General features: G+C 40.6%; 1 protein-coding gene across 1 annotated transcript in view; it reads right to left on the bottom strand.

The window, feature by feature from the left end:
* Positions 1–251: 251 nt before the first annotated feature.
* Positions 252–23,550, bottom strand: part of vegfc (vascular endothelial growth factor c) — a 75,141-nt gene continuing 51,842 nt past the window's right edge. Inside the window, exons 4-7 of the mRNA XM_033623554.2 lie at positions 23,234–23,373; positions 11,122–11,264; positions 5,222–5,546; positions 252–867 (exon numbers count right to left, since the gene is read on the bottom strand). Coding sequence (XP_033479445.1) covers positions 759–867; positions 5,222–5,546; positions 11,122–11,264; positions 23,234–23,373 — 717 coding nt within the window. The 3' untranslated portion in view covers positions 252–758. The remainder of the gene's footprint in view (positions 868–5,221; positions 5,547–11,121; positions 11,265–23,233; positions 23,374–23,550) is intronic.

Genomic DNA, 23,550 nt, shown 5'->3' on the forward strand with positions numbered 1-23,550 from the left:
TTTAATAATATGAATAAAGTAAAATCAATAGAAGGAGAACCTGGGTAGTTCCAAATAAAGCCTTTACACTATATGCAATGCAGATTTTACCTTTGGCTTTTACTTTACAGCCCTGACTTTCCCACTCAGGTTTTGACAACCTCTAGGTGTGTTTTTCTGATGCTGCATTTGATTAAAAGCAGAATAACGTCAGTAAAATACGCACCAGAGCAGACACACTATGTTTACAATATACAACATCCAGTATACTTTATTTTACACATATACTATACATGATACAAAATATTGATCACAGTGTATTTTCATGGAAAAGATTGAAATTGCAATGAACAGAGGTTGAAAAATAACATTTAATAAATTATATAATCAATATCTGACATAAGAATACAGAGACATAATTAATACAAAACCCCCCAAATATATAAAAAAAATATTTAGACAGTATTTTAAAACAAGTGTCGAGTTTTGACTCTTTTTCCTTCAGTCCGTCCTTCCTCTTCTGGGCTCTGATCAGCCGCTCTCCCATTAAATCAACCTCATAGCCAAGTCAGTGCATTTCCCACCTTCAAATCACCAGAGCTTCCCAAATCTGCACTCCAGTCACTAAGGTTTCCCCACGTTCATCAGGGTCCGCACACTTAGCTGCCATCACAGCTGATGGGGATACTCATGACCAGCAGCAGGATGGGTGATTAATTCTACTTGTTAAGTTTGTTATCTGCTCGTCAGCACCTAGTTAGTGTGTTATTAGCTGGCGGTTAGTCCAGACGTCTCCAGTGGGACGGTACACAGCGACACACTTCCTCGCTGAAGGAGAAACCTGGCTCACACCTTCGCCTCCTCACCTCGCAGGGTGGCCTGAGACAACTGCAATGAAAAAGAAAAAAAAGAATTAGCTTTAAAACAAATAACATAGAAGCAAAATGTCTACAGTGGGTCAGGATAGGTAAGTAAGAAACTGTTAAAATGTATTGGTTTGGCAGGTTTGGGTCTAACTTTGAGTGCAACAGAAGATCAAACAAATGTACTTCTGAATACACAAACTGTGTATCAGCCAGTTTTGTTCCTGCCCAGGTGGGTTTTCTGGTAAATCAAGTAAATTTATACAATTGGTAGGCCTGCAGTTTTTAGCAATATAGTAAACACTGGAACATTTTAAAGGCACTCTTTTACAGAGTTGGACATAGAAAGCAGTTGGAATGCCCAGAACAACTCAAATTATGACATCCTTGAGTGAGTTATTTTTGCCACAAGGGGGAAAAGTGTAATACATGGTGCTGAAGGAATAAAGAAAATGTAAAGGCTGCCTCCCCCTGGGGGCATGAATGTGCTAATGTGAGCCATATCTGACATCAGAGTGAACAGATGTCTGCCCTGAAATGACTCGCATGCAAAACAATAACATCATACACATGTGCGCTGCAAAAACAACCAAATTGTCATATTTGTGAAAAACATGAATGACATAGTGATGCAAGCTTCATCTCCCAAATGGTTGCAATAGTAGGAAGGTCCGATGTCATCATTCTGCAATGTAATCAGCCACATATTTCTGTCTGGGAGAGTGTGTAGTATATTTTCAGAGAAATGGCCCTTCGGAGCAATGGGCGTTTGTTTTCAGGCTGTTGAGCAATTGTGCAATTGTTGTGCAGCAATTGCTGTAGTAAGGAGTGGTGGGGCAGCTATGTGGAGGGTTTCAAGGAGGACAAGTTCTTCCAAGAACTTAGGATGTCCAGGGCTACATTCCAATATTTCTGTCGGCGCCTTGTGACAATGCTGTCACGGCATGTAGGCGAGCTGGTCCTGTCACAAAGTGTCTGGCAGTCAGGCTCTATTGGCTGCCGACTGGGGCAGCCTTCTGTAGTTTCAACAGACCGCTCCGACACTGTATGATGAGTGATCTGCTCCTGCGCAGTGAAACATGACGTGAAAATACCATGGATGACGTTGAAAAGCGTTGGGGAATTCTGATACTACTGTTCTCACAGTGGCTGCATAGCCAGTGATCGGATATGGATCAGAGCAAGACCCACATATAAAGTTGCCTTGATCTGATGAGGACAAAAAGTGGATTTGTGTCCACACTACTCTGAAAAAAATCAGATCTGTGTCCCTTGAGAGCAAGAAAATCAGATGCTGGCCATATTTGCTTGTAGTGTGAACATCGCCTTATTGTCTACGTCCGTGATCCTCTGTTTCCCAGAAGTCTGTAGGTTTTCACTACAGCTAAGCACGGCTGTAAATGACTGAGAACCACATCTGTCTTACAAAGACAAACACTAACTACTTTCCTGTGTGTTCTAAAGGTCAAAGGTTAAAACTAGGATTTAGATTTCATAACAGTAAAAACTAAAGCCTTCAGAGCTCCTGTGATATACAGCCCATGCTTGAACCACCAGAGCAGTATTTCAGACTATTTTACAGTTTCACCTGTGATGCAGTTATTATTCTTCTGGCATCATGAGGTAGTTTGGTCTAAATCCATTTTTAGAGGACTTTTAACCCAATAAAAATAAAATTAATTCAAGTATCTGTGACCACTTGGATTTTCTGGACATGGAATTTGTCAAGTAAATGTCATGGAAGTCAATTTTGGCAACAAAGCAACAGCCTGAAGCATAAAAACATTAGTACTGGCCTTTATATCTGGTTAACCCCAACCCAGAGTCAAGGTCTACCATTAAATGATTACAGAAGGAGCAGATCCGTGGAATCCAAAGAAAACATGAAGCAATGGAGGGATGGATTTCTGTTTTACGTAGTACTTACTCACTTCATCAACACGACAAAGATTCTGGGACTGGCGTGTAATTGCCACTGCTTCTCGGGCAGCACGGGGTGTCACAGAATATTTAGTCATGGTTACTTAAAGAGATCTATGGGCCCATGATGAAATACACAGAGGAGTTCAAATAGACACACACACGCTCTCTTTCACTCACAGCCACATACGCACCAGAGCCACATCCCAGACACTAGATTCCTACCGTTACGTTATACTCATAAATCACTCTCAAACAAGGTCACAAAGGGTCAAGATTGGACGGGATGGATGGATGTGTGTGTATGGTGTGTGTGTTTCCTTCTGTGCGGGGAGAGGAAATGGTTAAGTGACAGCTAGGAGAAGTCATTAGCGTACTGAGGTCTTGTATTACACACTGGGTTTACTGCAATAACCACCTACCACTGCCGGACCAGCGGTTTTCTCTGGCTGAACAAAGCCACTAACACTGCCAATATGTGCGTGTGTTTGTGTGTTAGAGCAGGGGTTGACTTCACTATAGCATGATGCAACCAGTGAACCACTGAAATATTGAAAACAAGAACCTTAGCTGCCAAATGCCGCACCATGATCACAGTGATATAGAAATCATTTATGCTAATTACGTCATTCATTAAACTTTGTGGAGCATAACTGAGCTGATAATTCTAAGGCAACACACGTGGCTTCACATAACACATTGCAATATGATATTACAAATACAGCTATGTAAACTAAAAGAACAAGAAAGAATTGCGTGTAGGGACAATGTTTGGTTCTCTGTAGATGAAATGACCATGAAATGAGTCTTGTGGTCCATATCTAGTAATTGCATTTTTATCCCTATCCAGGGTAATACAGTATATTCTCTAGTTTCCACTGAAAAATAGTAATTGATTTTGGCTGTCAATAGCTATGTTTCCATCCAGAAGTGATTTGAATCATTGGGAAATGTGCATTAAAAGAAATGCGAATCCTGTGTGTTTCCATTAAATGTACGGACTTTGGTGAAAACTACGAAGTCGCACGAGTTTTCCGCAGAACCGGAAACAAAACAAGTGTCGCATTCTTCTTCTTCTTCTACGTTTTCTGGCGGTTGACAACCAGCTTGTAAATACATTACCGCCTTCCCGACCCGGAGTGTGTCATCACCATGGAGAGAGGTGCGCTACATCAGACTTAATTTGAACATAACTGTTTCCATCCCCCATTTTGCGAATCAACATCTTTTCGAATCAACCAAACCTGGCTAAAGTAAGCGTATTTTAGTTTGTGCGAATCAGGGGATTTTAATTCGAATTTTGGTGTTTCCAATCATATTTTTCCGATGCGATACTTCTAGATGCGCATCTAAACAGGCTGATGGAAACATGGCTAATATAGATTTAAAATCAAATGAATAATAGTAATTTTACTAGGACTTGGTATCTTTTAAAAGAAATCCAATACCAGTACCCTTAAAGTGATAACAATACCAATGGAGTACTTCAATTGATCCTTTGTATCTACTATAGGTGTATAGTAGTCATACTCTTGAATGTTTTGGTGGCTTTTCACTGAACCGCCAACTCCATAAAATATACTGCACTCAACTTCACCTCACCACAGTCTATGGGTTGTAGCTCTTGCAGTTATGGGCTAATCATACATCACAATAAATGAGCTTGTGGTGATTGACTGTGAGCAAACCCATAGAAAGAGTTTTTTCTAGATATGGGAAGAAAAAGGATCAAATGCAGGCATCATTCAGCTAGAAAAGTTTCAGTACCACTTGGTACTGGGTTATTTCAGTCCATGCCTTAATGATATTGAGTACTGATACCCTGCCGTAGTTATTACAAGGATAATAACCCTTTCTCTTGCCTGTTTCTGAAGCATTAGAATGGAATAGATGGATGTATGGATGGACTATATATAGATGGATGAGTGGGTAGGTGGATGGATGGACAAATGGATGGATGAATGCATTACCCTTCACTTCTCTCTTCAGTTGGGATGTACCATCCCCAGCAACAATATAAACAGCAGAGAAAAACAAACACTGGCTCAGGATTGTACTTATCTATACTGGCTTACTTTTCTTTTCATTTTTGAGAACATTTCTTTAAGGCGTTATTAAGTATAATCAAATTACTGACTTAAGTTTTACACAATTGTCGGTGGAAACTTGGCGACGAGACTGTTACCATAAGGTATGTTTCTATCCACCTCTTTTTATGTGCATTTCCAATTTTAATGTTAAAAAATGACGAGAGGAGAGGGCAAAAATTCTAAAAAAAAAATTGAAATATTGGGAGAGGTGGAAGAGTTGGTTTATCAACAAAACATGGGTGCAACAAACTGCAATAGAAACTGATTCAGTGTGTGCTACACTTTCACACATCCATCCAAGCTTAAGACAAATGACTTTTCCCCAAAAGTGGCAGCAGATGAAAGTGAACCCCTCATATCCCTCCTCACCTGCATGTGGCTTGGTGAAACCTCCTTCCTTTTAGGAAACACTTGTTGGGTGACTCGTTACATTCGCAGGAACACTTTGTTTTATTGAGGGGCTGGTGCCTCGGACATGTCTTGCTACATGTGCACTGACAGGTCTCCTTATTGAAGATGTAGTTCTGTGGACAGGAGGGAGAAGGCAAGTGGTTGCAAACGCACTGGCAGGTATTGCGGTCGAGGTGCCGGTTAGGGCCGCAGTCTTGAGTTTGATCCCCACGCCGACACACACACTGACAGGTTTCCACGTCCAGTTCCTTATCTGGGCCACACACATCTGCTGAGAATATGTCTGTGGAGATAAAAGAAGAGGGAGACGCTAAGAGTTTGTCTTAAATGACTAAAGACAGAGAGTGTACTGATATACAGTCTTTAAATATATTAGCTGGGTTGAATCAGTGTTTAAAGTTGCAGTATATATTAGGGATAGACCAATATGGATTTTTTAGGGCCGATGCCGATACCGATTTTTTTCCATCACCCTTAGCCGATGACTGATTATGGACTGCCGATTTTCTTGAGCCGATATTTGGGGCCGATACTGCTTTTGCTCCCTCAATTTACATAAAAAAAATGACACAATGATAACAAATATTACAGGTCTCAAGTTTAAAATAAGAAACATTTATTGAACAGTAAAAAATACTAAAACAAGATGGAAAGTTGAGGTAGAACAGGTAGAATATTATTATTATCATTATTATTATAGATTCAAATAAAAAAAAGAGTTCAGTGCTCTTAAATCTTCCAGTAATATCTTTATAAAATAAACAAATATTTAAGCTGAAGCATAAATAAAACAACAACTACTGTACACAGTAGGATTCGCTGCATGTGCGCTGCAGGGTCTTCCGGCAACACAGAGCTGCCCGTGGATGCCTGTCTGTAAATCATGCCAGGGAAAAATAAATCCGCGAACCCACGCGCGTATCAGCCGATGCCGATACAAGTAAAAAACTCAAATATCGGCCCGATATATCGGCCGGCTGATGTATCGGTCTATCCTTAGTATATATATAGTAAATATTATGAAGCTAATATGAATATACAATTGTTAATTGAAACGTAAAGATTACACACGTGGTTTCTGTAAATATAAAGAATTCAAATGACACCTTCTGCAAAACACTGTTGTAAATGCTGGTTATTGAAAACGCAACCACATGTAAAATCTGTGTGTGACAGTTGTTGACAGAATGTAATTGAGACATTCCTGAAATGAACTAGTGATGTTCTCTCTGTCCTCAGGGACAACACAGATGGTTCTCTTTCAATTCTGGTAAATCATCTTTTAGCTGAAAAACACAGTGAGAGACGGAGAGAGAGCAACAGAAAGTCTGGCAAATGGATGTTGAGACTGTTCCATACACACATACTCTGTGTGTGTGTCTACAGATGAACAAACACAGATAACAAAGACACACAGTTTATGGCTGACAAAATGCAAGCTGTGTCTACTCCAGCATAGCAGCATGTGCTGACACAGACTAACAACCTAAATCAATGTAATGAGCTTCAGTGGAACTATATTTTCCCCTGAGGACGACTGTTTTCCAACTGAGAATGAAATCTTTAACCCAATCGCCAGAAAAAATGTTTGCATTGTATGTTTCTGCAAACCGCTGATACGTTACATTTGCAGCACTGTTGGTAAAAAACAACCACTTTTTGTGCTACTATTTTGGCAGACAAAGCAGCTGTGTCTCTGTTAAAAACAACAGCTTTTCGTGCCTAAAAAACTGCTTGGAAAACAGCGAGGGTCTATAAAAACCACCCACGTTTAGTACCTAAAAAATCCCTGTGAACACAGTAATGACTTGCTCGTGTTCTTGTTTGTTGGTCTCCAACAGTAGTTTGTAGTGGTCTGCAGTAGGGATCAACCGATATGGTTTTTTCAGAGCCGATGCCGATACCGATTATTATGAAACAGAGATACCGATAGCCGATATCAACCGATATATGTCTGCTGTAAAAATCATAGCTGACATAGAATTAAAAAACTAAACACTGACAAAGAAACACCAGAGGCAGGATAAAAACTCAGAATAAAGAACAAAATTCTAGATCTTTCAATAAATAGGAAAATAAATAAGTTAAAAATAAATAAAAAACAAAGTTGAAGAATATGCCAGCTACATAAAAAAGATTAAAATAAATAAATACACAATAATCATAAATACAAAATTAAAAAATAAATAAATAAATAAAATTAAGGAGAGCTCAATTAAAAGCCAGGCTAAAAAGGTCTTGAGATTGCTTTTAAGAGCCTAGAGTGGTACGTACAGGCAGTGAGAAGCACGCCAGGGCAAAACAACGCAGCTAAGGAAAACAAAACTGTATATGGGCATATTGGTGGAAAAAATCACCAATACCAATAACAATCGGCCAGGCCAATTATCTGTCGACCCCTAGTCTGCAGCTTGGCAGGTATCTCACCAAGTGACACACCTTCCATGTCTGACCAACCATCTCAGCTGTGGCTCAGAGGTAGAGGGGTTCGATCCACGGCTCCTCCAGTCCACATATCAAACTAAACTTGGGCAGGATACTGAACTCCAAATTGCTCCTGATGGCTGATCCATCAGCGTGTGAATGGTTACTGCGTAGCAAGTCGCACCATGTATGGTAGCCTAGCTCACCAGTGTGTGAATGTGACATGTAAGCACTTGGCATGGTCGGAAGACTAGAAAGGCACTATACAAGTGCAGACCATTTAGCATTTGCAGTACATTACATTCCCCTCCACCTCCCGATGGTTACAAAGGTTGATGTGAATTGTACGAATGTAACTTAGTCGTGTTTTGCAGAAAAATACAATGCCAACATTTTCTTTCAGCGACTATGCTGAAATCATCACTACACAGTATCATGTACCAAGAAGTCTCAGTCTCCTAAACACTTTTAAATAGCTCCCTCAAATAAATCATTTTTGCCCTGAAATGACTTCTTAATAATTCATACCCTTGAATTACTTGCCCAAAATTACATTATTCATGATCAACAAACATCAACGGCACACTGGAATACCTCCGGGTAAAACCATCAAAACACAGAAAAGGATACCATTCAGCCAGAGGGAGAGAGACATTGCCAGTTTCCTCAGTTTGTGGGAATGGTGTGTTTATCATATTTTATTTACCACAGGGGCATCCAAGAGGGCATTTTTGCAGATTTTTTTTCAGTCTCAACCTTTAAAATAAAGTTAGAGGGAGAGATGTAGTCGCCATGTGCTGTATAGGTAAAGCTTGAGCTAAAGCTTATCTTCGCACTAAATGTTCTGTGTCCTGTTATCTTTTCACAGATAATTTGTTTTGGCCTGTGATTCGTGAGTAGCTGAGGAATCTGCTACTCTGGGGTCTCCGCATTATGCTCTTTCGCATTTGTTTACACAGAGTCCAGAGTTTTATCATAGCCAAACACACACAAACACATAGGAACTTGCAAACACGCACACACACACACATACAGACTCTCGACAAACACACTGCAGTCATAAATACTCCTCAGTGAACACATGAACATTCTCCTGTCACAAAGACTAACACAGAGAAGGATGGCTCTGCTAACAGTGTGTGTTTGCTTCAGTGTTTGGTATGTGTGTGCTCACTGCAGGCCTTGGGGACACGGCATCATGCAGCAACGGGCCACACTGATCAGTTGCATCTATTGGCAGCTACTGTATTTACTTGTACTGTGCTGTAATCTAAAGGTTGATCTGCAGGATTGCATTTTTCTGGCTTTAGAACATTACTGTTATCTGACCCAAAACCTCTGACTTCTTTCTCTGAGGTTTGATTTTTGGACTCAATAAACTCTCTTAACCGCACAAACTTGTTGTATTTTGCTTATTTTAATTAATGCCATGTGTTCACAAAGTGGTATGCACCCCCATGTGAGGATAAAATTAATTTACAAAACAAAATATTTGATCATTTGTTACTTTTTTCCATATAGTTTGAGAGTTTGAACAGGGTTCAGTGGGACTTTCAGGGTGACAGCAGTATGCATGTCATCTAGTAAACAAGCCAATTTAGCCCTCTGAGCTAATCTGTGCTAACTATACTAATGATAGATTAGAAATGTGCAACAACATTTTTTGCCAACACTTGATATCAAACAAAAGCCAGAGACTGTGTCATACTTAATTACTACAAGCTGTAAATTAACCACTTCTAAGCAGAGGGCAGAAGATAACATCATCTCTGATCCTGACTGGGCAAAGCCTCTCTTCCTCCGGGCAGCTGCTTTCATCTCACTCAGAGTCACCCTGGGTCTGTAGCTGCCTGTTCTGGAGAGCACAATGAAACTGAGGATTGAAATGTCCCCAGAAGCACACTTGACGCTTGACTTGAAGAATCTCATATGACTGAGGGGTCTCCGACTGATGATTCAAATCTTCAGCTTTCAGGACGCAGCCCTCATTCACCTTAAACTTAGTTTAGCATTTCTGTACTGCAATTTCTTGTTACTTATCAGCGAACATAGATGATACAGATCTGCAATAAACTTATATCAGCTGATAAACCAGCCAGACTGAAGGGTCTATAGTTCTGCTGTCAATGCTGTGCCATCTCAGAGTATTCATTAGGCCTAAAACGTTGTCAGTGGGACAGATGTAAAGCTCTAGGTAGCCCTACAGTTAGTTGATCAACTTCCTCCCAACCCTCACCCTACGGTCATGAGCTCTGGGTAGTGACCGAAAGAAAGCGTTCGGCGAGCTCAGCCTTAGAGAGAGAGCTTAGACATCTGGAGGGAGCTTGGACCAGAGCTGCTGCTCCTTTGCAATGAAAGAGGTCCGTTGAAGTGGCTCGGGAATCTGATCAGGATGCCTCCTGGGTGCCTCCTGTAAGAGGTGTCCACGTCCTACTGGTAGGAGGCCCCGGGGCAGACCCAAAAAATGCTGGAGGGATTTATATCTTGTCTGGCCTTGGATTGCCTCAGGGTCCTGCAGAAGGAGCTGGAAAATTTTGCTGGGGAGAGAGACGTCTGGAGTACTTTGCTCGGCCTGCTGCCCCTGTGACCTAGCTTTGGATAAGTGGTTGAAAGTGGATGAATGGAAGGAAGGAAAGATATCTAGTAGCTGTGCTTGGTTGTTTGTCATTACATGACATACAGTGTCCAATGCTGTATCCAAAAGTTTGTTTATCTCAATGACAATTTACCTTGCAACTACTGAAGTGTGTAAGCTCCCAGGCTGAAACACTCACTTTTTTAGAATGGACAGCAGTGCTACACCCAGTGACCTTTTCCTTTCTCTACTTTCACTCAGGTTGGAGAAATGCTACTTGCTTACTGAAAATATGTTTTACAATATGTATAGACATGGCAAATTAGCACTGCAATGATGATTGGCTCTACAGATGTGGCCACCATCTGTGGCCACCTTTACGTTCAGTTCTTTCATCTATACATTGTTTCAAAAGAATTCCCACCAGAGAGCTCCCATTAGTTGTAGTACATCGAGCTGAGAGAGGTGAATTTAAGGTATGCAGCTTGTGTAAACAGCAGCTGACGTCATCGTAGTGTTTCCACATTAAAAGCTGATTTCCTGTCTACATCATTAAATACATTTATTTAGGTTTTCCAAAATGCATACATTCACATGACCACACACACAGCTACCATTAGCTTTGCCCTCTACTCTGCTTAATACTCCAATCTGAGCTTTGTTGGCAGCGAAGGGTAATTTCCCTGCTATTAGACCTACTGTATTCTTATCAACAGCGGTAATTGTTGGTCTTCCTTAGCTTCTGTCATTTTCTCTAGGCTACTATAGGAAAAATAAGCAAACACAATTTCCTCTACGGTGTTTTTTGAAAAAAATGACAAGAGATTCATTAAAAGTCTGCTTGTGTGCAAACACTCACCAAGGTGCTGTTGGGAGGGCCTCGGAGGGGGCAGTGGTGGAGGAGGCGGGTTGTGGTGCACATTGGCAGTCACGCTGACACACCGACACTGCCTGTTGCTCCAAGACTGACCCAGAGGACACGTCCTGTTGGCTATTGGACACCTTCAACAGAGAGACAGAGATAAAGATTTAAAAAAGACACCTGAGACATTGTTGCTAGAGATGCCTGGTATTGGTAATGCAGTCTTCTACATTAAGTTCTTGGAGATGCCCTCTTCAGACCCAAACTACTACTGTAAACACTGACCTCTCCAGGGATGATCTGTGGTCCCACTGTGATTACAACTGGCATCCATGCAGTTCGAAAGTGAACAAAGACAAAAATGCTCATGTTTTGTCTCACGTTTGAATAAAAACAGCAGTTTTTATTAGTTACAACCAATTTGTAGCTCCATTAAATGTGTTTGAATAAGAACACAATCAAATGCCTCCATGTAAAGTAAAGACTCTCTTACTGCCATTCCCACAGAGAATTAACACCCTTCATTGGCCCAATTAGCCAACATGAGCATAATTAGCCATTAACCAGTTTAATTCCCATTGTACTCAAGCTGCAAATGAGTCTTCATTCTGCTTTGATTGTCTATTTTGGATCATTGCTCAAAACGACCGAATCCCCCCAGCTCTCGTCAATCCTCCGTGTAAAACTGTAGGTCACTGCTGCCAATGAACACCAGTGCCAAATGGCAGACGACCAATCTAAAATGAGTGAAAGTGAGGAGTGTATCAATTCAAAGCAAGTCTGATATTTTTTCAACAGATGGGCAGCACTGCAGAGGGATCCCCATGCTTCTGCAGAATGTTCAAGTGGGGAACTGTTTCTAATGGGTTAGCCGTAAGAGCTTGATAAGCTAATGTACTACAAAGCTTGTTACTGTGAGGAAGTTTTGAAGTCTTTTTCTTTTCTTACTCACATTTCCCTTTGGTACTGATTTCTGTTATAATGCCCAAATTTAACTTTTTTGTCGTCTGTTGTCATGTATTAGTTATGTTTGACTTCACACCCTTCATGTACCCCTTCAGGATTAGTTATCTTTCAATGATTTGTTCTTTTTTTTAAATGACCTCTTAACACTACATGACATGGTGCTCTCCATGCCTTAGGCTGTCCATGAAGGCGCATGGAAGGGCGGAGAGGTGTGCTCTCTCAGCCTCAGACTTTCCTCATTTGCATGTAGAAGGGCATAGAGGTGTGCTCTCTCTGCCTTAAGCCTGATTATGGTCCTGCGGCGTACCTACAACGTACCTACGTCGTTGCCGTGACGCCATCGTGAACCCTTCGAACTTCTCCGTCACTCCATTTCGTCGCAGTGCATTTCACCGCCAGAGCGGTAGGAGGCTGTGTTCCTTTCCTGAATGGTTATTGTCGTCTCTAGTTGATTCTTTGTTTAGCTTCCGGCTTTTCCGGTCACAGAGAAATGAATGCAGAGCACGGACAGACGGCTCCGTCCGTATCCGTATTGAACGTTGAGCATAAATGGGCCTTAATACTGCAACATATGTGCAACATCTACATCGCAACAGAAGATGTTTAAAGATGGCGGGGATGGTGCAATCTGGAAATATGGAACCGGAAATGCGTTGCTACCAAGCAAACCAATCACAGCCCTCTCGGTCTGCGCTAGGTCTGCATCGCCTCGACGTGTAGTTACATTTTTGGGGAGGTGCACGTCACGGCGAGCCTTCTGCATAGCCACGCACCCTACGACGTAGCGACGTCATTGATTTAACGCAGGACCATAAATCAGGCTTTAGGCTTTTCATGTAGGTGCTTGGGAAAGGCTTTCTACATAGGCCTAGAAAAGGCAGAGAGGCCCCAGAACAGATCCATGCCACCAAATATAATACTGCAAATGGAAATAAAATTTTCTTTGACAAAAGTGGTCCTGACTGAACTACGCTTGTTATGTATGCGGCATAAATACATCGGAAAGAGATCTAAGTATGTCACATGACATGATGTAACTGTAAAAAGGATGTAGGTAAAGTCAAAAGAAGCCCATGTTGACTTTTACTTTCACACAGGACAAGAACAGCAGTCTCCTGCGTAAAAGTCCGATGTTTGTTGAACCATCCACCACCCTTACCTTCTCACTTGTGGACTTTCTTGCTCTTTATTCTACCTATGGGGTCGTAACATTAACCACCGCCAACCACCATGACAAAGGATAATATTTGACTTTCCACTGGGTTTCTGTGGTGTTAAGAGGTAGTGGTCATTTACTGTATTTTTGTGAGACTAGATAGGATGTTAAATGTGGACAGAGATGAAACAGGCTTGAAACTTTTAACCAGAGATGGTAGCCAAACCCTGATTTTCAGCTTGGGTGACTTCCATAATAACTGTGACAGCAAACGTCCAATTCCTACAAATTTCTCCAATAAATCCTGTCTAATCTCATCTGAAAGATTAATTTTACATGATCTTCAAAATGTTTAGAGAAAAGTCTAACTGTAACACCAAAACTAGTATCAACCCAGCAGGAAAAAAAATCATCATTTCTTTGTATGTGATCTTCAGGAGCTGCCAGGGTTAGAAATTGGGCAATTAACTGGTTCAAGACATGGGATTCCTTAGATCTTTATGCGTGTGAATGTTAAATCTCTTAACACACTGCCCGCGATAAGCCATTTGAGGGATTGTAGACAAATAAATACCTTGATCAAAGAAAGATTTCTTGGGTCAGCTTCAATCGGACGGTCATGAGAGAGAGGGAAGTATCAGAGGATTATCTTTGGTGAAATATCTCTGGGATTTCTACAGCCTTATGTCATTTTGGAATGAGGAATGCTTACATGCAGTTGCAGGCACTCTACTGCTATATTTATACAGCTTCTGACATTATTATTAAATATTTTGCAGCAGAGCCAAAGGAAAATATTATGGTTGCACTTTTTCTCACCTATTGTTAAAACTAAAATGTCATTTTCTCGACCACTTCCCCTTGAAGGGCAACATGCTTAGTATGATCATGAACATGGTTAACATAGCCTGCATCCCAAAGTACTGCAAGTGCCCATACAAAGTAATTACTATTGCATGAAGTATGAAAACAACTGGGACATACTACCTCGCCATGACATTGCACTTTGACTTTCCTGCTCATACATCCATTATATTCTGTAGCACAAAATCTGAACTAAAAATACAGTATGTGATTTGGAACACATCAGATCTTAACGTTATCGCTTAATGTTACCTTGGAGACCTAACAAAACGTCTTTTGCCATGCTCACCAGAGACACAGATCAACCCGGAGAGCTCTTCTGTTGTTACTTTGCATTGTATGTAGTTTCAGTAATAACTCTATACATTGTAGATTCTAACATGCAGTATGTTCATGACAGTAAAATTACATATGCATTCTCTGTCATTGCTATTTTCATATGTCTGTCCTTTTGTTGTTGTTTATTTTGTTCACTTAAGCAATTTCTGTTCCTGTTATTCATGCTTTTCATCTGTCATTGCGGCTTCTGTTAGGTGTCTATGAGCTGTCATGTGTCTGCAGCTTAGTCGATGAGAAATCTTCCACTGTGCAGAGAATTCTGGGTCAAAATAGACAGGCAAGCATGTTGGCTTGCATTCTGCAAACTGTGACCAGATGCAGTGGTGCATCCTGGTATTTTTTGGCATACTGCATTTGACATGCTATGTATTGAGACAAACTAAATCTTTTTCTGGCATACTAAATAGTATGGTAGTATAGGAATGCACAAATTATACCTACTAAACAGCATGTTGACATCGTGAGCATGTTAGCATGCTGACTGAGAGTATTTAGCTCACAGCACCACTGTGCCTGAGCACAGCTTCACAGTGCCACTATGGCTACTTACTCCAGTTTAAATATAAGAGCTTGTATTTTACTATATTAACCAGACGTCTTTATCACCAATGGCAACTTTCAGTAAGTGTAGTAATATTATAGCACAACAAAAAGGAAAGGTTTGATGTTGGTGGACAGGTACGCACTGAAGGCCAGGGTTTATCCCCCATATCTCACAAGCAGTCAACATCAGGTTTCTTTAATATTCAACCTTGACCACGATCTTTCCTTAACCTTAACCAAGTCACTTTAGTTGCCTTAACACAGGTACAACTTCACCATACTTGCAAGGTGCAGATACAGTATTGTGAAATAAATGATTACAAAATGTTGGCAGTGGCATTTTGATGGTGCATGGATCAAACATGGCTTAGAATAGTTTAGTTGATTAGGAGACTGGAAGGAAGCAGATTGTAGGCAAATAAACATCACCATCAAAGACAGGCCTCTTGGGTCAACTTCAGATAGGTGGAGGACAGTTACTGATATCTCTGTGAGGCTACAGCAGCTCTGCTGTTTGCTATGTTAAGACCACATGACCTTGTTATCTGCTTATCTAGCTCGTTTTTTTCTTTTACCCATTCCTCTTAAATAATTTTTCATTTTTTCATGTCCCTTTATAGTCTTTCACCTCATTTCTTCCTTACTGACTGCTCTATACAACGCCAAGAAAGCATATTTATTGCCTCTAAAGTCCACCGTTTAAGTGTCTAAAAACCATAGAGGCTGTCATGATAGTCTTCTCGCTGTGTGTCAATTCAAGTAATACATGTGTTTTTAAAGGACCAGTGGTTCTTGGTAATAGCCCTGTGTAGCTGAGTATAGCTTTGGATATGATGAATGTAAATGCCTGTTGGTGTAGCATTTACTGTAATATGTTTGGAATGATTTAATATAGTAAACAGGCAAGAGCTAAGGTATGTAGCAGGAATCAAAGTAATGGGAAATGACAAAGTAAAGCTGTAGATGACTGAGACATTCCTCTTGTCATGAGCAACTATTAATGACTAAAAAAAAAATCACAGCAGGGAAATGATGAAGCATGGAAATATCACACACACAACACAGATTATTATCACCCACATATTTGTTAAAGTCTAATCACTTCAGTCACTTTACAGGAAATGAGCAGGCTGACAGTTATCAGCTGATGTCACTGTGAATGAGTGTTTCTCCACTGAATCATGATGGTTTAGATTCCTCAGATATTCACAGTCTCCAGAGACAGAATCTCATTCTCAAACACGTCAGTATTTTAGAACCTCATAGTTTGGGCCATCATTCCTATAACCAATGATGATGTCTTTACTCGCCAGGTTTCTTGTTGAGCTTGAGAACAAATCATTACAGTAAAGCCTCAGAGGGCAGAAACAGGTGCTGCTCTATCACTTTCAGTCACATTGACCCTGAAACATGTTTTGAGTTTTATCCATTGTTGAAAAGAGGACATTACTCGCTAATATCAGTATTGTTTTGTAGTCCAAATATTAAGCAAATGATATCACTTTACATAATGACTGTAACTGAGTCATGATTCAGGGAAAACAGCCCTTAAAGTTTTTTGTACGGTGGCTGCAAATAATACACAATAGAGCCCATTACCATTTTTTACCAAGAGTGCACGCTTCACTCCAGGGGCTGTCACAGAGGGGAAAAAAATTACACAGAAAAGCTAAGGGACACTTTCATTTTGTAGCTAGCAAGTAGGGCTGCTCAATTAATCAAATTTTAATCTAGATTATGTTTTGGGCTTTCAACGATCATGAAAACAAAATAATCGACATAAAACGATTATGCGCTTCTTGTCAGTTAACTCTCGTTGTCTTGTGTTGCAAATCAAATGCACCCAGAAGCCGTGCATGCGCAATACTGCCCCCTCCCCTCCTCTACTCTATTCACTCCACGAGCCAGTCAAGTAGGTGAACTACGAATAACGTGAGGGGCAGGTAATCGCCGAAGATGTCAAAAACAGCATGTGGAAAATGGCAGAGGGAGAGTGAGAGAGGTTGATCTGTGTGTGTGTGTGTGTGTGCACATCAGGGCCAAACTCCGCCATGCGCGATACAGAGAGCAGAGGAGAATTGTAAACGCGCGACCATGTGGAGACAGACATGACATGCTGTCATGTAAATAAGTCATCACGTGCGCCGCATAATTGTTTGTATAATCGTGATTTCAATTTTGACCGAAATAATCGTGATTATGATTTTTTCCATAATCGAGCAGCCCTACCAGCAAGGTACCAAATAACGCATTCCCAACAACACAGTGCAGGAACATGAGAAAATATTGTTTATTTTTTATTTTCCATTTGACAAACAATGTTAGCATACAGTCAATCTGGAAATCCATCGGTAAAAATAAAAAAAAAACAGCAGTTTAGCTATATATCACATTTTTCACGTCACTATATCACTGTGTAGACTAATCTGATGTTTGTTAAGTCTATAAACACAATGATTAAACAAACGTTACTATTTCTGTGTGTTTTGTAATTAACATGGTTATCGTAGATTAGCTGGGCTAACCGTTAGCTGTTAACATTAGCGGTGTCTGTAATAATAGACTGTATAAAAATAAGGTAATAACTCAATTAACGGTCCGTGAATAAAATATTTTTTCCAGCGGATATCTATCTCAAACAACATGATTGAGCTAGCAAAGCAGTTTTGTGTTGCTATGTGTGGTATTTATTCAGTTATGGGAAATCACGATGTCTAGAAAGCATCAGTGGCTGCAGCTGACAGGGACAGTTAGCAAAGCTAACATCAGGACGTCATCTGTTAAAAGCCTCCCGTTGTCGGATACGACATGAAACTACTCCAGTTAGCTCAATCATGTTGTAACTAAGACATCCGCTTGAAAAATATTTTTTTTTTTTTTTTTTTTTTTAGGTACACATTTCCTGGGGACACCTGCACGTCTCGGCCACGCCCCCTCCATTGTGATTGGCTAAAGTGCAGCATCGTTCAAACTCAAAGCTCCCCCCTGTAGTCGTCTTTCACACAGGGCTGCCGACAGATTCTACAATGTAAATTGCAGAATCTGTCTTGAGAGATTAGCGTACAGTTAGCAATGGGCTTCACATGACAATATTCACAACTTGGATAAACTTTTGTGAAAAACCGTTTGGATTCTTTTGATCAGTGCACCCTTAAGGCCTGAACATACTCGGGCGGAACGTACGTGGAACGGACTCTGCGGAGGTCCGCGCGGACTCAAGCCGGACGTCCGCAAGCCCTGTGCGTGCAAAGCTCAGATTTTACGACCGCGCGGACTCCGCTCAGCGCACCAGTGACTGTTCAGCATGTATTTTTCACATCGCGGGGATTTTTCACGGACATTTTTACAGGAAACTACAATGCGGAAGTGCGCTCGACTATGAAAGCCCGAATGACTGCGGACATTCCTCGCGTAGTCCGCTCCGCTTAGAGTACGCCCGAGTATGTTTGGGCCTTTACAGACTTAAGATATATATAAATAATAGACAAAGGGACAAATTTGAACCAATGAGGTTGGAAGTCAGAACTTTTTTTCGTCTTTGTTTACCATGCTGGTACATTTAAATGAATTATACTTTGGTGCTCATGGTTTCCATAAAATAGCCTGAACAATTGAGTTGTCAAGAATATAATCAAGCTCATGATGTGTAGAATATCCATATTGACAAAAGTTTAATGTCAGACACTTATAATTTGGTAAGTGATGCTAAGCCGCTCAGAACTACCCCGTATTCTGAAAGTTTTGTTGAAATGATGTAGAGGTGAGGTGTTTGAGATGTTACCATACATGAATTATGGCTTGAAAAAGAAAAAAAAATAAGTGGGGCAGCACAAAGTTGGATTAAAAAGTTGTTCGGCAAAACTGAATGAACAGATTTGGCAACATGTTAAATGGTGAGAATACAGCTACTTTCTCGTTTTGAGTAAAGAGCAGCTCAATAAAGTGTAATGACAGCCATCCATTCTTGACCCTGGAACAAGCTGCTGACATTTATGAGGAAAATGAAAGAGATTATTATCCTTTGCATATGAGGTGAGCACAAATGTGAACTTGTACATGTAAGTATTTGATTTCTTCATACAATAAATTTCTCAACGGAAGTCTGGAATTAATCACATGAGAGAATGCCGCCAGTCACAAACTAGGATAAGGTACAAAACAACAAATAACCCAAAACACTTTAAAAACCATTACTTCCTGAGTCACTCTGTGTTGTTAATTATATTAATATCAACTTGACAAATATTGGTAAAAATATTGGGATTGTCCATGTGATGGAAAACAAACCCCAGCCTGATGCTGACATTACTCCGGAAACCAGATACCTTGTTTGGATTTCTACAAACTGCCAAGAAAAATATACCTCCTCTGAAAATACTGAACACACACACACACACATACACACACACACACACACACACATAGTCTATTATATAAAACACCACAATGAGAAAATGATTTGGCTAAAACGCAACATTTAGGGAACCAGTGAGTTGGACACAGAGACAGACAGCAGGCGGTGTGTTTGCAGACAGACAAATTGTTTTAAGTTGAGAAAGAGTCTGGCGATGACAAGAGACACAGTGTGGTTTCAATTCGAGCTGCAGTGGCACGGACACATAAACGGAACGGACATATTCACTAATGGGGGGGATAGAGGAGGAGAGTAAAAGAAAGAGATGGAGAGAGTGAAGAGAAAGAGAGACATTTTTGGGAGAAAGGCTACTGGTGTGACTGCGGTGATCCTCTCACTTCACCTAATGTGAAACATACGTGTGCTTCATGCTTACGTCTGTTTATTCACTGGTTGATTTGTAGGTGTGAAAATCTCTACAATGCGTTTCCTTTTCCAGCCATTATCTGACACGCTGTGTTTAAAGCCATTGCTTTGTGCGTGCATGCGTGCGTGTGTGCACGTGTGTGTGTGCGTGTGTGTGTGTGTGTGTGTGTGTGTGTGCATGTATGAAACGTCAAATACCAACACGTATCAACATTCTTCTAACGTCACAAGTGTTCCCGCTCCCTCTCTGTCTAACACGCACACACTCCAAAGCATCAAGGCCTATTAACGTCAATATGAGCCACAACAACATCCAGAGAGAAAAGTGGAGCCACAAAATACTCAGGAAGGAGAATGAAACTGGAGATACTGAAGAAGTGAAGACAAAATATCTGTTTAATGAGTGACTGACTGGGTTAATTTGCACGGTGTATTCCATTTTTAATCAAAAAAAAAAAAAAAGACAATATTTCCTACTAAGCTGTTTATATGGCTAATGAAAATGAATATCTTGCTAATATTCCCCTTTACATGCAGCTGTGTCTACTCTGATTAAAGTTCACCAACATGTCGTTTATCACCTCAAAATATGAAGAAGCAGAACAGCTGGAGACGCTTGTGCCATTTTGATTATAATGCATCAAAACAGGATTTTTCCAAAGTTTTCCAACAGTTGCAGACTTGTTTGACCATGCAAACATAGCTTCCCTCTTTCATTCTTTCCCACCTTCATTAAAGGGTCTTTCTTGCAATATTTGTAGCACATGCCCAAAAACATGTTGATATCTGAGTCTTTCTTAATGTTTAAAAGTAGGTGTGTTCCTGACCAGAAATGCAGGCTTTTCTTTGGGGTATGCATCTCTACCTCAGCTATGCAAACTGTTGGCAAGTTGGTTCGTGCACATGGTTGGTTCGAGACATGTTTTGCAAACTGTGGTAAAAACTACTATGGAGAGGGATAATCTGAATGTGCTTTACACACGTCCAAAGAATGCAATAAAACCTGAATAATATCGGCATATTCCACATCTTAATTGGGAAATCATCAATTTGGTAAAGGCTTAGTTCGGAGCGACTGGAATATGCTGTTTACGTGACCTGTATCCAATTTAGAAAAGTCAATGTAAAAGTCTGAAGTTGTCTAAATGCACATAATTTCCATGTCATTAACAGAACATTTGTCACATTACAGCAGCCAACATCCTCCAGGTTACATTCCTATGATATGTCTTTGTAACACACACACACACACACACACACACACACACACACAGCCTTCATTAACTAACCCTTCATGTCTTTCCTTGGTTTAGATTTATTGTCGTAATTGTTTTGTGAACTTCTATGGCACATATAAGTGCACATTCCATATTGAACAGGTCATTACTCTTCAGTAGTACCCCACCCAGACACAGACACAGACACAGACACACACACACACACACACACACACACACACAGAGGCGTCTTCTAACAACATCGACTTGGATTTCATCTGCACCAGGATCTGACCGTCGTTCATCACGCTGCTTATTCACCTGATGTGAAAAATGAAAGGGACTGGAAAAAGAGCTGAGCAGCACGCAGCAGGGATTCCTCTCATATAAGGTACAATGTGTCTGTCTCACGAGGTTTCCTTCACATTAACTATAAGTAGTCTATATATAACTGTATATGGAGGCTTAATAAAGATATATCATCAACAGGAATGCAAAAGATATGTTTGAGGCAAGTTACAGTGTTTCTTAAAGAGTTTTTGTGTGTGTGTGTGTGTGTGTGTGTGTGTGTGTGTGTGTGTGTGTGTATCTGTGTGTGTTTGCATGCTGTAAAATGGCCTGCTATCTAAAATGTATGATGTTGTTTTAAATAAATACTACTAATAATATAAATACTGATTTTTAAATGAGATTTAACTGGGCGGTTCACTTCAAAATCAAAAATACATATTCTTCCTCTTACCTGTAGGACTATTTATCAATCTAGATTGTTTTGTTGTGGGGTTTCAAGTAACTTTTTTTCTATGCAGTTTTATGTAGGAACTATTATCTTTCTAATGAACTATACCACCAACCGTAACACCACATGGATAGAAGCGTGTATCTACTCATGGAAGAGAAGCATAAGATGTAAACAGTTATTCCGTCTTTCTGAAATAAGCTGTAATGTTAGCTAGCTCAGTGGCGCAGTAGATGCAGGCTTCTTTCCTTCTGTGATACGGCTGGTGGGTGTAGTTCGGTCATGATTTCTGAAAAGAGACATTGCTGTTGAGTTTTTCAATTGTATTTTTGGCACTTTGAGCACCACAAACCAAGTGCCATCTAGTGCCATTATATTTGAGAAAGGGCAGACATCTCTACGGTCGATATTTCCAACACTCTGCAGCTCACACCAAAATAATCTGGATTGATTAATAGCACTACAGGTATGAGAAATAAAAAAAATATATATTTTGGATTTTGGGGTGAACTGTCCCTTTAAAATTTGAGCTTAATCCACTCAGTTTCTTCCTGGAACTACAATCACTCGTAAACCAAACCCCAAGACATCTGAACTCAGAAACAGAAACTTATTCACCAACCTGAGGGGTAGCCCTCCACTGCTTTCTGGCAGAGTACAGTGTTGCCTCACACTCTGCTGAAAACTACCCCAGAGTGTGCTGACATTCAAGGGTCAATGGAGCCAGCAGGACTACATCATTGGCAGAAGCACACAAACAGTTCTGAGGTCACCAAACTTCACACTCTCCACTCCTGTACTACACATTCTGTCCCTAAAGATCCCAAACTCAACAGGAAACAAAGTACAGCCTTGGCAGAGTCCACACTGTTGTATTAAAAATGACATTGGCTGTAATGTCAACTTGACAAAATTGTTCATTAATGGACTAAAACACGCAAACCAAATACAATATCTTTGCATCCTTCTGTTTTCAGGACACACGCCAAAAAATACATCATGAACCATTTCCTCGTGGGATGCTGCCTGTCAGAGAGTGTTTTGGAGAGGTCATAAATCACAGCATGCGTCATCTAGGTATGCACTCAGGAACATACATACATTTCATGTCATGACATTTCATGACTCTGTGAAGTTAATCAAGAGATAATTCAAGAGAGTTTCCTAAAGTAACACCCCTGTATGCACACAGCACAGGAAGCAACGTCTGTAACAATAGATTCAAACACTGTCTGTCTCTTTGTGTGTGTGTGTGTGTAAGAACAACTCTTGGTGGAAAAAGGAAAAGGCTGCTCCTGTCCTAAACACACACACACACACAGGCACACATACACCTCTGAGGAGACATGTGCCAGAGGTAGACTGAGATCTCTTGGGTTGAAAACTGTGCAAAGCTGACAGAAGAGGTTTTGTGTGTGTGTGTGTGTGTGTGTGTGTGTGTGTGTGTGTGTGTGTGAGAGAGATCAACAGAAAGACAGAAAGATGCAGTGAGTGTGAGCGCTTACTCAGGCAGGGATCTCCTGATGATGCTGTGCACTTGTTTGTAGACGTCCAGTTTGGACAGACAGCTGCACTGGGTGTGGTTGGCCACACTGATGGTCACCGGCTTGGTGCCTTGTGTGATTGGCACTGTGATCTCAAACAGCTGCAGAAATTATAAAAGAGAAAAGAGTCACAGAGAGTTAAGGTGAATCATGACAAGGTGCAAAAAGCATAGTGAGGAGCACCTTGAGAAATGGTCGTGCACACTTGTTTTTGTCAAGGCGAGCAGCACAGGAGCAAATGACTGCAGTGGCAGTTCTGAATAACACTGAATAAATAC

This window comes from Epinephelus lanceolatus, chromosome 3 (genome assembly GCF_041903045.1).
Source record: "Epinephelus lanceolatus isolate andai-2023 chromosome 3, ASM4190304v1, whole genome shotgun sequence".
NCBI classification, from domain to species: domain Eukaryota; kingdom Metazoa; phylum Chordata; class Actinopteri; order Perciformes; family Serranidae; genus Epinephelus; species Epinephelus lanceolatus.